This window comes from Acanthisitta chloris, unplaced genomic scaffold (assembly GCF_000695815.1).
Source record: "Acanthisitta chloris isolate BGI_N310 unplaced genomic scaffold, ASM69581v1 scaffold9324, whole genome shotgun sequence".
NCBI classification, from domain to species: domain Eukaryota; kingdom Metazoa; phylum Chordata; class Aves; order Passeriformes; family Acanthisittidae; genus Acanthisitta; species Acanthisitta chloris.
Window position 1 is genome coordinate 10645 of NW_008668765.1, and position 15672 is coordinate 26316.

Sequence of the window (15672 nt, forward strand, 5' to 3'; positions counted from 1 at the left end):
TTCACACAGTGGCCCATGAAAGTCCCATATTGAAACTCAGAGAAAGTAGTCTGAGGTATTAAATGTAGTTCCCCCGTGAAGTGTTGTCTCTGTACTTACTCATCCTCTTTGTAGCTCTAACATTTTTTGCATCAGAACCTGCAAATCACGTAAATCCTAACGTAGGCAGAAGTAAAACTGTGCTGTCTAAAAATACTAATAGTACCTCTGCAATGAGTGAAACCCCATATTGAAACTCAGAGAAAGTAGTCTGAGGTATTAAATGTAGTTCCCCCGTGAAGTGTTGTCTCTGTACTTACTCATCCTCTTTGTAGCTCTAACATTTTTTGCATCAGAACCTGCAAATCACGTAAATCCTAACGTAGGCAGAAGTAAAACTGTGCTGTCTAAAAATACTAATAGTACCTCTGCAATGAGTGAAACCTTCCATCTTAAAACAGTGAGTTTGCTTTCAGATCAGAATGTTTGTCTCTTAAACTGTAGTAAAAGTTTGTGTCTTTTTCTTTCCAAGATTGACATTCAGATTAAAGATGCCATTGGCCGCTACCACCAATGTGCTACAATTCAGCTTGACTTCCAGCTGCCAGTCAGGTTTAACCTCACCTTTGTCAGGTAAGTACAGAGGCTGGTGTTTTTAACTCCTGTGTTGTTTAACTTTACTGACACTTAGAGGCATAAGTTTACATCAAGAAAAAACCTTACAAAATCCCTTCTTTACAGCCATGATGGTAATGACAAGACCAGACCAGTTATCATTCACCGGGCTATCTTGGGATCTGTGGAGAGAATGATTGCCATTCTAACTGAAAACTATGGAGGCAAATGGTAATGTTGGAAAGTTATTATTCCAGTTTGAGCAAACACATTATGTAGAAGAGAAATTAGCCCCAGGCATCTGAGTCAAGGGGGTTTGTTTGTTCTACCTGCTTGCTATGCAGACATGCCATAGGTACAGCACAGGGCAGTTTCTTCTGAACCACCTTCCTTAGATAGTGGATAATTCAGGATATGGTAGCTTCTACATGATTCTGCTCATGCAGGTGCAGCATACAGCTAGTCTGCCCAAAGCGTATGTCTACCAACTGCTCTTGCAGTGGGCTGCCTTGTAAGGAGTCATTTAAGTAGATGATCTGCTTTGCCCGTGTAATACCCAGTGGGGGTGACCCTCTGTTATAACAAGACTCAAATGTTTTTCTGTTCTTAGTAATAAGCTGAACAGCTGAATTATGATTCGTTGCCTGTTGTAGAACACAACATGATTCTTCCAGTCAAGAAGTGATGTTGCCCACACTGCAATTCTTTTAGACACTCAGTTCTTTTGGGAAGATAAATTGTAGTGAGTGTAGGGCTCTCATCACCTCTGAACCCAGTCTAAGCAGCTGACTTGTGTAGATTTTACTCCTATCTGTAATTAGGACTTTTTATACTAAAAAATGTCTGGAAGTCGTAGAAGCTTGTTTTGTTTGTTTATTGCAGGCCACTCTGGCTGTCCCCACAGCAGGTGATGGTGGTACCAGTGGGGCCAGCATGTGATGAATATGCTCAAAAGGTGATGTATATGGTTTCAGGGCTTCCTTTTCACTATATTGTATTTACTTGAAACATTTGATTATTAATGATTAATACTTAGCTCAGAGAAGTGTTCTAAGTCCCTGCATATCACATTTAGTCATTTTTATATTACAATGGCAATTACCTGTTGAAGAAGTATGTCTGTCTTAAAGGTGACCTGCATTAGATTTTGGATATATAAACAACAAATGCTGATATTTATGAGACTTATTTTTGGAAAACTTCGTTTTTCTCTCTAGCTCATAAGGTGTCTAACCCTTTAGGTTCATCTCCTATGGCCATGTGCATCTTGCAGAGCAGTGAAAAAGATGAAAATGAGTCTTTGCATATTTAGCATCCAGCAGACCTTCTCCTGTATTCCTTTCAACCATACTTTATATAAATGAAACAGCCTGCAAAATAACTTTTTTAAAAAAAAATCTCTTCTTATCAGTAAGCTCCACCATCCTGCAATACCAAACTCAAATCACTATTCAGACCATCATTAGATGTTCACATCTCTGGTTACTTATTTAGTGTGTATGTACTTGCACTGTAGCTGACCCCTTTTAATTTCTTCAACTGGGCTCATCTCCAATGCCTGAGCCCATGACTGTCTTTATTTTAGAGGTCAAATAATCATAATTGGCTTAAGTCTGCAAGTCATAAATAATTTGTGGTCATGAATATCCTGTAGTGACAGTTTAAATACTTCTCCTTCTAGGTCAGGCAGCACTTCCATGATGCTGGATTTATGGCAGGTGTTGATGTAGATCCTGGGTGTACACTGAACAAGAAGATCAGAAATGCTCAGCTTGCGCAGTATAACTTCATTCTGGGTAATCTATTTGTTACCTTATTCTGGCTGACTTTCTTGTTACAGGATTTGATCTTCTGTGAGTAATGCTGAGAGTTGCAATCCGTGTTTGAGGTCACTTTGTTCCTAAGAGTCTCCATTGCAGAGAGCCTCTACTGCCTACATGTAGACATTCTTGGCGTGTATGGCTGTCACTGAAAGGGGTTCACTGTGACCCAGGGCATTACTGCTGCTTCAGGATAAGATTTTTGCTGTCTTCTGGTCAGCAGTATGGAGATACATATGAAGTCTTCTGTCCTTTGTCTGTCAGATTCTTAAGCGATTGTCCATCCTCCTAATAATCTATGCACTTGTTTCTAGTGTTGCAAAAGAAGTGCCATGTTTTTGCTGCATTCAGCTGTCCTGCACTTCTGAGCTGTGTATGCATCTTTCAGAGAGGGTGATGCAGGGACAATTAGAAACTGACCCTGAAGTGTGTGATTTGAAGCAGCATGTTAATCCTCTCACGTAAATTGAGGGTTTAGCATTGACCCAAACTATCTGAGATCCCTTAGAGTAGAAGGAGCCTTTGACACTCTACCTTCAGAGTAATTAACAGAATCTTGGAAAAATTTCTTTTGTTGTTTAAAACTTTAAGCTTTTGGTACACATAAGACAACCACATTTCACTTTCAGGATCACAAACAAATAATCAGCCTATCAAGGAAAAAAAAAAATCTCACCTAATTTATCTTCAGATAGTTTAGAAAAGTTGTCCCACTGAAGGTAGACAGGGTACCAGAGGAATACAATCTCCCAGTATATTATATAAAATTTATATTAGTAATTAGGCATACATATATTACCTCAGTATCTGTATCTATTGGTTATTTACAATCATACTGTCTTTCTGATCTTTGACTGTGAAGTACTCCGTGTTTATTTCTCATTTTGACTTTGTGGTTCTCTAATAAGTCAGTCAAAGTGGACTTAATAAGTTTATTTTTCTCTTGACTCGTTTTACTAAGTTGCTGTTCATAACATACTAAAATCTATTAAATGATAATGAGATTAAATAAGGCCATTGGGTGTTAACAGATATAGGCTGGGGGTGCTGAGACAAGGACAGGGAAGGATTTAATGTGTTCATTGGTAAACCTTCTAGAATTTTTGTTTAGTAAGCCTAAGTTTTACAGGAATGGGGAGAAAAAAAGCTTGCAAAATGTGAGTTCATTCCTTTTCATCTTGGTTGTTTCTAGTTGTCGGTGAGAAGGAGAAGGCAAGTGGAACAGTTAACATCCGCACCCGAGATAACAAGGTGCATGGAGAGCGTACCATTGCTGACACTGTGGAGAGGCTGCTGCAGCTGAAATGCTCTCGTTCCAGACAAGCCGCAGAAGAATTTTAATACCATCTGGCATAAAAAAATATTCTATTTTCCTAATTTAGTTAACCACAGAGCTTTTGTTCTGAGCCAGATTTGAGGTATATTTCACATTTTGGACCTCTTGCTCATTTTAATGGGGATTTTTCTTTAGTCAGAAATGCCTCTTTTTTGTAAAAATCAATTTTTCACAAACCTTGAAGTAAAATTTTGTGGCCTCTAACCAATGACAGATGAAGCAAGATGAAATGACTTTCTGTGACTGCAAGGGAAAATTGAAATGTTAATCAGGGATACCTATAGCATTCTAACTACCCTGTTAAGAAGAAAATACATTTTGCTAAAAAAATGTTTTTCATGAAAATTTAACAAAAGAGCTGGGACTTAAGAAACCACATAGGACCTATGTGCTGCAGCAGCTTTCGGAGTGTCGCCATGAGCCAACAAAGTGATACCTTGCTGTCCTGTCTCCTGGTCTTACACCAATTAAATATAATGACTCTCAAGGATTCCCAGTCACGAGTGGGGAAATGAACAGAGGCCTCCTTGCTTCCATAGTGGTTGGTGACTCTGGCAATGTCTCAGTTCCCACGGTGTGGTGCTCCTGATGTGGGGCTGTCTGCCACAGAGCACCATGCTGCTAACCAAAGCCTACTGTACCCTTTTCCAGAGGCAGTCTCTGAAATGTGCTGGCTCAGTGGGTAGGGTCCTCAGAGCTGTAAAAAGGGGATAACACTGTCTGGAAAAGGCAGGGCAGAGTAGGGCTAAAGAAGCAGCTAAGAAAACCAGGATTCTTGGGAGCAGGGATGTTCCTGTTCATGTCTTTGAACTGTCATTACAGTAAGACTGTATGTCGGAGCAGAAACGAGAATGTACTGAGTAAAAAAGGATAGTGATCATTTCTGTATGACAGATGCTATTTTGGAATTTAATTAGTTCAATTCCCTCCTGTGGAACACTTTTTCTTCCCAAGCCTCTAGTCCAAGACATCACATATTCAATTAGCTGCCCCTCCTATCTTACAGCTGAGCAATCTCATCAATTGATTTTGGGTTTTGTTTGGGGGATTTTTGAATATCTGGGTGAAAAGAAGCAAATGTCTGTCACTGACAAAAAATAAAATCTTGGTCTGAGTTCTTTTGTGTCTGGGTTTTTTTAATTTTATTTTTTTTTATTAACCCTATCTGACCTGAGCAGCTTCCCAAGATGGTTAGTAACAGTTCTGTTAAAAAGAAAGCTGTTGCTACAGCCTTAACACAGATCAGATAAATCTGAGGACCAATTTGAACTATCCCATCTTTTGAAAACCTCCAAGTTGTGCCCTTTCCATTATTGTCTGGGAAGAAGCACTTCATCCCACCTTTTCTCACCTATCTTACTCAGGGTTTATGGTCACATTTTATCAGCACTTGAACCCATTGTGAATTCAGTCTTAGCAGACTGCAACTGCAACAACTTGTACCAAAATCTGTTGCCTTCTCCTTTTGTTGATTCAGACTAAATGTTCCATCAAACTGCTGCGGGGGGAAAAAAAAGGTAAAATTGATAAAAAAAACACTGCCCTGTTCAAAGTTTTTTTGGTGGGGCTTAAGTGAGTTATTATTTTCTGTGCTTTGCTCCTGCTTTACTTTGCTATGAAGTGACTTGCCCATGGAGTCACTGCAATGGAATCAGACATCAGCTGTCTCTGGGGCAGAAAGACCGTAATGAATGTTGAAGCAAAACCATCGTAGATACCAGTCCCCTAGGTAAAAGGAGCCACTAGCTCAAAGTTTTTTTGGTGGGGCTTAAGTGAGTTATTATTTTCTGTGCTTTGCTCCTGCTTTACTTTGCTATGAAGTGACTTGCCCATGGAGTCACTGCAATGGAATCAGACATCAGCTGTCTCTGGGGCAGAAAGACCGTAATGAATGTTGAAGCAAAACCATCGTAGATACCAGTCCCCTAGGTAAAAGGAGCCACTAGCTCTGTTTCTTTCTAGGAGTTGTGCCTCAGACTGCCTTTCCGCTGGGCTGGTGTATTTGTTGATTATCAGAGAGCTCTTCCCTTTTGTGGGCACGCCAGCATTCAACTGTCCAGATTGTGTAATGAGAAGCCAGTGCTGCAAAGCAGCAGCTGCTGCTGTGTTTGGCACAGCAGGTGTCAGTCTTGGAAAGGTTGTCCTATGGAAACATTTACTGAGATTATGCTCTTGCATACCTATATAACAATAGATATGTACCTATACGAATACATTACTAGAAACACCACTGAAGGTTATGATCCAACAGAGCATATACCTCCAGCAGGTTGTGGACAGAACTGAGGTGCCTGCATCCAAACTGGGATCTGCTGCAGTGCTGCACTTGGGTGGCATCTACACACGTGCTCTCTGCTGGTTTCAGTTCAGCTGCCAGCAGCTGTGGATGTGCGCAGAAGCAAAACTGGCTCTGATGCTGTGCCTCACCAGCTCTTTGCCTGCTCCAGCAACAGCCATCATTGGTGGTCCTGATAGCTGCCCCTGGCTTACAGATAACAATACAATAGCTAAAGACCACAAATCTTGGTCAGCAGGTGAGGGCTAGTTGGGCATGTGCCAACCCAAGATATGGCTGGTATGCAAATATTACTGTAAGTCAATTGTCTTATTCCATGCATAGTTGACAGCTGAGTGTCTGTTGGGCTCTCCTTCAGGGCAGTGGGCGACATGCCAGGATGTCCCCTTGAGTAAGAAGGCCTCTCAAGGTTAATTCTCAAAGCTGAAAGAATTCTTGCCACAACAGATTCTCAGCAAGTGATTAATAGCTTGCTAACCTTTGAAATCTTGGCTAAGTGATATAAAATACAGATCATGCACATGTAATCCTTTAGAGATAAACTGTTGGCCAAGTCTGGGACTAAGTCTGGATCCAGCTGCACCTAGACCCCCCTCAGAAAGGAATTTAGAGTGCAAGGTGGTCCTTTCTGAACCTCATGGCTCAATGGGAGGGTCTCCCTAACAGTTTTGTCTGACCCTGTCCTCTATGCAGTAACAAGTCAAGTGTAGCTTGCTATTGAATCTTGTTAAATCATTGTTGTATTTATTATCAAACTTTGTTAACTTGCTGTTTCATAGCAATAAACATATTGATATTTCACTCCTCCAAGTCAAGTGCATCACTCTATCACAACACTGGCCTGGCCCAAGCAGCATATCCTCTCTTGTGGTTCAACCAGAAGTCCTCTGAATAGTGGCTTTGGTCACTGCTTATCATTTTTGGTAGGACTAAGCTCCTAACAAAGTACTGTAACACCTCAGACAGTAAAAATATTTCCTTTAATAAACCAACCAACCAAACCCCAGAGGCTGTGGGACTTCATGCCACAGAATACAGTGATAAAGAAGCCTTTAAGGCAGGAAGATGCAGCTTTGGTGTCATAGATTAATGCTGAGACCACTTGACAAGCAGAAGAGAAGCCTTTATGCAATTCTTTCCGGTGTCTAGAAGATTGAAAGCCACCTCTCCCGTTCTGCAGGGCCTTCTCTGATTACCAGCATTAGGCAAGAGAAGTACAAGTTGTTTGCAGTTTGCTTTTCAGTCTATATATCCCTAAGGAGATTTTAATGGGCATTTCCTGTGGAATAGCTGGTAATGTACAGCTCCAACTCTGCTTTACTTCACAGCAATTTTTTTTTCCTCACACCTTAAAGCACATTTCAAAGCAAATTGCTAAAGGAGGCACACAATGACAGGGAAGGAAGATACCTAATGTCATAGATCATCCAAGTATATACAAATAAGGCCTGGCAATCATTTCTGTACCTGGTGGGACTCACTGCACCAGGCTTGAGCTTTCTGTGAAACTCCAGTTTTGCAAACTCCCCTGAAAGAGTTTTCCCTGGCCCAGAGCCATTTGGCCACTGCAACTAGCAAGGTTAATTCTACTAAGGTGTTTCCTGTCACATCTTGGGATGAAATTCCTCCAGTGGCTGACAATACTTACTCTATCACCACTCTCGGTCAGTCTGATGTAGTCTCAATACTCAGATTCAGTCACACTGTATCAACTCCTCTAGAAGCAGTAGAGCATCACCTCTGGGGAGAAGGCAGCCGCGAGAAAAACTGTGAATTGCAGTAGGCATCTTTACTCAGTCAGTCTTGCCCTGACCACATTTATCCCACTTGCATCCAAACCCAGTCCACGCATGCTTCCTGATAAAAGCAAATTGTTTTGCCAACCCTGACTTTTCCCTTGTGAGACTAGGCCAAAATTAGGGAGTCTTTGAAAACTCATTTCAGGCCTTCAGCTCATGCCTATGTGATTTCATGATTGTCTTCTCCACCTTTTCTTAACTGCACAGTCATCTCTGGCAAAGATCTAAGCAACTGGCCCTTAAATCTGACAAGAGTAAACTAGTGCTATGAAAATTAAGAATAAAGCTATACTTACTAAAAAATAAGACAGAACATAGAGCTTGGTGCTTAAGGAGCATTTCCAAAGCCATTCAGCCTTTCTACACATTAGTGTTTTCCATCTGCCATGGACACAAATATTCTTTCACAGTTCTCTGGATGAGGCCGATGCTTGTTAGCCACTGCAATTGAGCATGCTCATATAGATGAGCTACATTTAGGCTTGTATCAAAGTTAATTTTTTTCATGCAGGAGAGCCTCTGGAGCAAGGCATGCAATAACATGTTCCAACAAATCACTACAAGGACATGTGCTCAGATAAACTGGGGCAGATGGGGACATCTTGTAGTGTTCTCAGACATTAAGGGTAAATCATCTGTCTGGAGTACATGTTTAGTTTCAATACATCAGATATCTTTACCCCTCTCAAAACTACAGCCTTCAACTGCATCACAAACCTCTGCTGCAAACAGGAAAATGCTCTGACTTGTACAGAGGGCAGCTGTGAGAACTGGAAAAAATACCACCAACCAAACCCAGTGTTCAGCATCCAAAACCAAAAATGTATGCCAGTCAAACACAGTCTCTACAAGGCAAGAGTATGTATCTATCTGTATTAAAGGATAAGGTAGTGGGTAGCACTCGAATGGAGGTACAACAGCAGAATCCACACTGCATGACACATCCTTGTCTTCCCCCAAGTCTGAGATCCCTGCAGAGATGAAGTGGAAACAGGAATGAGAGCTGGTGGAAGGAAGCAGAGATTAGGCAAGAAAGCATGGAACAAAGACACACAGTACTTTCCCTGCTGACATCTAGATGCAAAGTACAATTAAGCTCCTTGGAGTCTGAACATCCCACCCTGTGAAAGGTTTATCTCACTAGATTAGAAGAGAGTATGTTCACTGCATGCCAGTTTGGGTCTGACAGTGCACCTTTTGCTGTCTCTCACAAGAAAAGCAGGTTTGTATACCAGACTGTTAGTGACTTTATTGCATTCCTGAAAATTTTGTTTAATGAGATACTCATAAGGACATGGAATCTCCACCCCTGATTATCTGCAAGGATATCAGGCGGCACACTGGAATGGCTTTGAATGAAGTGAGCAATGAACTTCTTAGCTATGAATATGATTTATTTGAGTGACAACTCTTGTTGGTACAGTCACTGAAATGTCAAAATGGGTTGAAATACTAAGCATACCTTTCTAAGAAGCCATTGTTAGTTAAGACTTAGTAATCATACAATGACATTACTTCATAAATACTCCACTTAGCTGTGGGAAATCAAATGACATACGTATTTTGAGTTCTGGTCCCCACATCAAGAAAGATGGTGCCAGCAGAGGTCAGGTGAGCCTAAACACCTTCAGATCATACTAATAGGACAAAACTATCAAATAGAGAGTTTCTTTATGAGAACTATTTATTTATTTATTATTTAGAAACCATTTTAAGACTTTGAGCAGATCATCCCAGTACATCCACTCTACCAACTTTCCCATTCCTCACTCTGGAAGGCAGATATTCCTACACTCCTCAGCATCTGGAGGCTGAGATATTTGTATTTTTTATTGCCAGAGATTTTTCTGAGATTGTTCTCAGAGTGGAGAAAAGAATAATTTCAGAATGTTTGGGCTCTAATTTCCAATGACAAGTTTGTGTTACTGGGGTTTTGTTTTTCACTATAAGACTTTTCCCACAGAAAAAGTGTTTTGAGCTCTGACTAGAAATGACCATCAAACAACAAATCTCCATTTCATTGTATGATATATGGACTTGTATCGTTCTGGATTTACAGGTGGGGAAACTGGACTTAGAGAGGAACAAAGAGAACATTATTTTAAAGAAAACCAGGTCTGTATTTTTCAGGGTGCAGCTCCCTCAAACTAGAGCTCAGTAATTCCTCCAGATTTCATGTGCAGACTGTCAGAGCAATCAGCATTTAGCCTGGCTGGTTTGGAAAGAACAACAACTCACTGATCTGAAAGATAACAAAAGGAGCTCTTTAAAAGAACTCAGCTCTGACAACTGAATTCAATAAATGTCAGCATCTCAAGTGGGACTCAGGTGGAAACTAGAACCCAGTCTCAGTCTGTAATGAATTCTGCAACCAGCTGCTGCCTGGCTCTGAAGTACCTAAACAGTAAAATTAATATCTTATTCATCTTAAAGCTTGCTAGTTGTCAGGCTCTGAGTCCCTCTTCCAGATGTGCTATTCCCCCATTTGATTCCCTCTGCCTGAAGGGATCGATGCCCAAATCCCTAACATCCAAAGAAGAATGCATTGTGAGTTTGTAGTCTCTCCTATATAGAAAAAGAGAAAAGAAAAGTGAAAAAAGTAAGGAAATAGATAAAACACAACCTGGCTGTGCTGCCTAGCAGATCTGGGACTCTGATTGGGGATTTCAAACACATTTCTACTTTATGGGAAGGAAATACACTTTTCTCACCATGAGCATATAAAGTTAGAATTTTCTGTTACTATTTCTAGTTTAATGAATCTTTAATTGCCAGAAATTAACTCCTGGGCTTTCAAGATTCTCCATGTAGAGTTGGTGGAGCACATGGTGCAATACTGTGGTGTATGGCTTTATGTTCCCAACAGACTTGCAAAATACTGCTTTGTTTACAGGACAATCTGTTATCTTCTAATTAACAAACTCATCAGAACAAGTATCATAAAACATGGATGAAGTTATTTCAGACATCCCTATGGATAGTGTAGTGCAGGGAGACTATGACAAGCTGTCACTCTTTGTGTAGCAGTGCTTCCAAGTGAATGGAAGAAAGTAGAAGCTCTAGTTTGTGCCATCAGTCTGCACATGAATTAAGATACACCAAACAATGCAATTTTCCTTCCAGTCAGTGAAGAAAAGTATTTCTTTGCTTAGAAATATCATTCTTGCACAGCCCATTAAAACTCCAGGTGAACAAAGGTATCAGTATATATCTCATAAGGAGTTTCATCACAGTATGTGAAAAACCTGCTGGAGGTCAAAACACAGACAGAATTCTTGTCCCATGCTGCTGTAACCAGGATAAAGCACTGCTGTTACTGGGAAACTGCAACAAAGCACATTTCACCCTTGCTTTCCTGAACAGCAAACAGGAGTCAATTGGGCAGCATCACAACTTAAGTTGAGATCATGAAGTGAGAAAAGACTGCAGGAATAATGTGAGAAAAGGACAAGAGATGGAGGAGACAGTAGGGTAGAGCAAAAGACTGTGGGAATTGAGAGAGAAGGACGAGAGACAGCAGAGACAATAGGGTACAGCAAACAAGGGAGTGCTTTTAGAGTCAGACCTAGAATGGGGAAGGAGAGCTGTTACCTGCCCGTTTACATATATGTGCAGTCAGCACAAGTGGCACATGGCAAGGCCAAGATCTCAGAAGCCATCTGTTTACATGATTTGCTTTCCTCTTCACTTGTGCTTCCACAAATGGGCTTTGCCAAGCTGCTGCATCAATTACAACTGACACAACCAAAGCCTGTGTGAGGATGACTCAGGGAGGCGTTTCCAATACCCCAACCCAGAGTCTACTGAGCAGCTTCTGGACATCAGCCCTGTCGCAATTTCCCCTTTCAGCCTTTACCCAAAGTCCCCCGCTAATGAAGAACCTCCTCCATAACAGTCTCATCTCTACTAGCAAACAGAGTATGTCAGGAATTATTGTCTCTCCAAGGCCAAAACTCTCTTTTCCCTCCCACCTTGCTCACGCTGCCTCCTGACAGCTGTGTACTCCTGCTGTCCTCCTCCTGCCACACTCAGAGCAGAGGGACAATGCTAGCCTATGCTGAAGAATATGCTGACTTTCGGACCCTGCAGAGAATTACAGACCAGAATCTCAGCATGCTTTAATTACCACACACCCACAGCTAATCAATCTTGTTTGTTCAGACTAGTATATATGGGCTTGGTGTACTATGGACTGCTAGGAAAGCACAGGCACCTGTGCCAAGGCTCATGAAGTGGTGTGTGTTTGCTGTCCCCACTCTCCTAGAACAGATGCCACTGTAGATGGCAAACAAAGTGACAGTATGAAGTTCAGCTGCATGTATCAATTCAAAACATGAACAGTGACACCTCTGCTCTTGTACATGCCAAGAGCTGCCAAGTGGGTCCTCTCTGCAACTCCTCTTTTTTCCCCACCACAGCCAGACAGCCTCATTCTTAGTGTCAAACCCCTGGGAGAATACAAGTTGGTTATGAAAGGTGATTTATGTTGCCTCTGTTATATAGCCACTTTTTGAACATGATAGCATGAGCTTGAATGAATTAGCTGTGTCACAGTCAGAGACAAAACATATCACAAATGTAACGGAGCAATCTAAAGAGTATTTCTGCAAATCTTAGCTGACCCGTGCAAGCCAAGGGTTTATGCCAGTTCAAGGAATAAATACTCAGCTCAAAATTATAACAGAAAACCAGACTGGATATTTTAACTTCCCATCCTCAGCTCTGTCCCTTCATCACAAGGTCAGTCTTCTTAAAAACTGTTCCAGTGATGTGACAGTAAATTATGTAATATGTTTAATATAATAGTATTAATGCGGTGCCAAGGGATTCAAACAAGATCAAAATCTCATTGTTCAAAGCTGTACACAAGCAGGCTCTGCTCTGAAGTGCCAGCGATCTAATTACAGGGGGCAGCAGGAGTGCAGAGCGCTGCCTTGACTTACCCCTTGTCACCCCCTGCCCCAGAAAAAATGGACCTCCAGGCTTGGAAACCAGAGCTCTGCTCCTCACACTGATCTGCCTCTTCTCTTTACTTTGTCAAGCAGCAAGTTTTATTAGCTTGCATTTTTTAGAAGATCAAGCAACCATGCATGTGTGTGCAAGTAGGTATGTAGAGCCTGTCTGCACCACCGTAAACAGGCATGGCACACCGGGATTGCTGTTTCTTACACCATCCACTCAGTATCTGCCAGTATGCCTTGACCTGGTTTTTCACATCAGAGCAGTAACTGGATCATGCTATCAGTCACAGAGAGAGAAAAGACACATGGTTAAAACTTCCTTTTCATCTTGAAAGGAATGGAGCTTCTATGCTGTTTAAATTGCAGCCATAAACACCCCTGCTTTCAGTCACTGCATTCTTCAATTTACAGCTTGAGACAGTGACTCCCTGTTCTCAGATGGCACCACTGTCGCCTCAACTCTGTAACATCTTTTTCTCCCAGACATCAAGTGCTGGTTTGTCCCAGCAGGTGGCGAGCATTTGTAGAGAGGAGCCCTGGGAGCCTGGAGGTGCTGCTTCAGAAGTTGCAAAAGGAAAAATCACTCAATCAATCAGTCCTTCTCTGGTTTACCCTGGCTTATAGTGTGTCGGGCTCATTATTGATTCAATGCTCAAAATATCACTAATGCCCTTAAACAGTTTTGTGCAATAAAAGGTCTTCAGTTCTTCAGAAGACAACAGTCTTCATAAACTATCATAGATTACAAAATCTGGAAAAATAATAAATCTAAGTCACTGATTACTTCTGCCCCACAGTTCATCAGCAGAGTCTTCAGACCTGGTACACCCACCAAACAGGCAGTGTTCATTACATATTATGACCAAGCACAATTCTAGATAGAGATTAATGTGTGCTGAGGCTTTGAAACCCAATTTGGGGTTATTGCTGTAGATAACATCTTGCAGTGTTTTAGGCATCAATTTTGTTAGTTGTAAGATATGGCTAAGCTGCCCACAAAAGCTTGATCCTTCTTACCAGTAATTTATCATAGAATCATACAATGGTATTAGTTGGAAGGGAACTTTAAAATCACATAGTTCCAAACTCCCTTGCTGTGGGCAGGGAACCCTCCACTAGATCAAGTTGCTGAGAGCTGCATCCAGTCTGGCCTTGATCACTGCCAGGGATGGGGAATCACAACTTCTCTGGGCAACCTGTGCCAGTGCCTCACTACCCTCACGGTAAGGGGTTTCTTCCTAACATATAATCTAAACCTTTCAGTTTGAAGCCGCTCCCCCTTATCCTGTCACTACAGGCTCTTGTAAAGAGTCTCTCTCCATCTTCCTTGCAGGCTCCCCTCAGGTACTACAAAGTTGCAAATAGGTCACCCTGAAGCCCTCAGGTACTACAAAGTTGCAAATAGGTCACCCTGAAGCCTTGTGTCCTCCAGGCTGAATAATACCAAATTGCTCAGCATTTTCTCACAGGCGAGGTCATCCATCCTTCTTACCATTTTGGTGGCCTCCTCTGTACTTGTTCCAACAGGTCAATGTCCTTCCTGTACTGGGTACTCCAGAGCTGGGTGCAGTACTCCAGATGGGGTCTTACCAGAGCAGAAGGGCAGAATTCCTCCCCTCAACCTGCTGCCCACACTGCTTTGGATGCAGCATATCTTTTTCTCCCTTCTGTTCTGTTCCGTTTCATAACAGCAACTTCAGAAGTTGGGTGAGTAATGAAGATGCTGCTACACAGCTCTGGAATGTGTGCCCTCTTGAAAAGGCAAAACCATGAAAAGTCTGATAGCTAGCAATTTACTTTTTCCCTCCTTCAAATGGTTTCCAGTCTTCATGGTGGAGATGGAGGGATTTTTCTCTCCATATCTCTCTATTATTGTTGGATTTCTGTCACATCACAAAAAAGAGACATTTATACTTGACAAGACCTGTTGATGCTCCAGATGGGAAGAGTGGGTAGATGGGAGGCACTGTGCTGGAAGGACAGCATTGCCACCCACAGCAAGGATTACTGGCTGTAATAGCATCAAACAAGAATTTCATAAATACATAAAACCAAATCTCATTAAAGAACTGGGGGCTCAATAGTTTTCGTCTTCAGATACAACTCAGTGCAAGACAGGCTGGCTTTCTCTTCTCCATCTAAGCTGCAAACATTTGATTCTCAGTTACCCTTCCGTAAAGATGAATGAGAACACTGAAGACTGAATTTTTCCAAGGCATTATTTGATTCAGTAACCCAGACTCTGTAAAGAACTGAGCTTGCTGAGCATGTTTTCATACATGCTTTTGACAGAATTTTTGCTTTGAGTTGCAACCATGGGAACTGTCAGCAGGGGGATATATTTAAGTACAGCTTTACCTGCTCCTGGTCTTCTGCTGGGCGGCCAACATCAGTCAAGAAAAACAGTATTTTAAATTCACCTACCTCAATACCTATCTGTTGCCTGTCTCCGTTTTAGTAGGGCTTTTGCTACTGTCTTCTGGAACATCCTTAAAGTCAAACTGGTGAAACAGGGACTACATAAGTGAGTGTGAGGTAAACTGAGATGTCTCTGAACTGTCAGGGCAAAAAGGCTGTGATTAAGAGCACAGAACCCAACTGAAAGGCAGTGATTGGCGGTGTGCCCTGAGATTAATACTGAGGACAGTAGTTCTACATCTTTATTAATAATGTGGGTGATGGCACAGGGTGCATCCTCAGCAGGTTCACACTGGGAGAAGTGGGTGATATACCAGGCAAATGTACCACCACTCAGAGGCTCCTCAATGGGCTGGAGAAATCAGCTGAGAGGACCCCCAGGCAGGTTCAATAAAGAGAAGTGCAAAGTCCTGCACTGGGGGAGAGGGTGGATAACTCCCTGCACCAG

At 41.8% G+C, this 15672-nt stretch overlaps 1 protein-coding gene across 1 annotated transcript in view; it reads left to right on the forward strand.

Moving 5' to 3' along the window:
* TARS (threonyl-tRNA synthetase) overlaps positions 1 to 3824 on the forward strand; it is a gene marked incomplete at its 5' end in the record, with an annotated part of 14434 nt that extends 10610 nt beyond the window's left edge. The window contains 5 exons of the mRNA XM_009073063.1: positions 512 to 612; positions 721 to 825; positions 1477 to 1549; positions 2276 to 2390; positions 3607 to 3824. Coding sequence (XP_009071311.1) covers positions 512 to 612; positions 721 to 825; positions 1477 to 1549; positions 2276 to 2390; positions 3607 to 3755 — 543 coding nt within the window. The remainder of the gene's footprint in view (positions 1 to 511; positions 613 to 720; positions 826 to 1476; positions 1550 to 2275; positions 2391 to 3606) is intronic.
* Positions 3825 to 15672: the final 11848 nt, after the last annotated feature.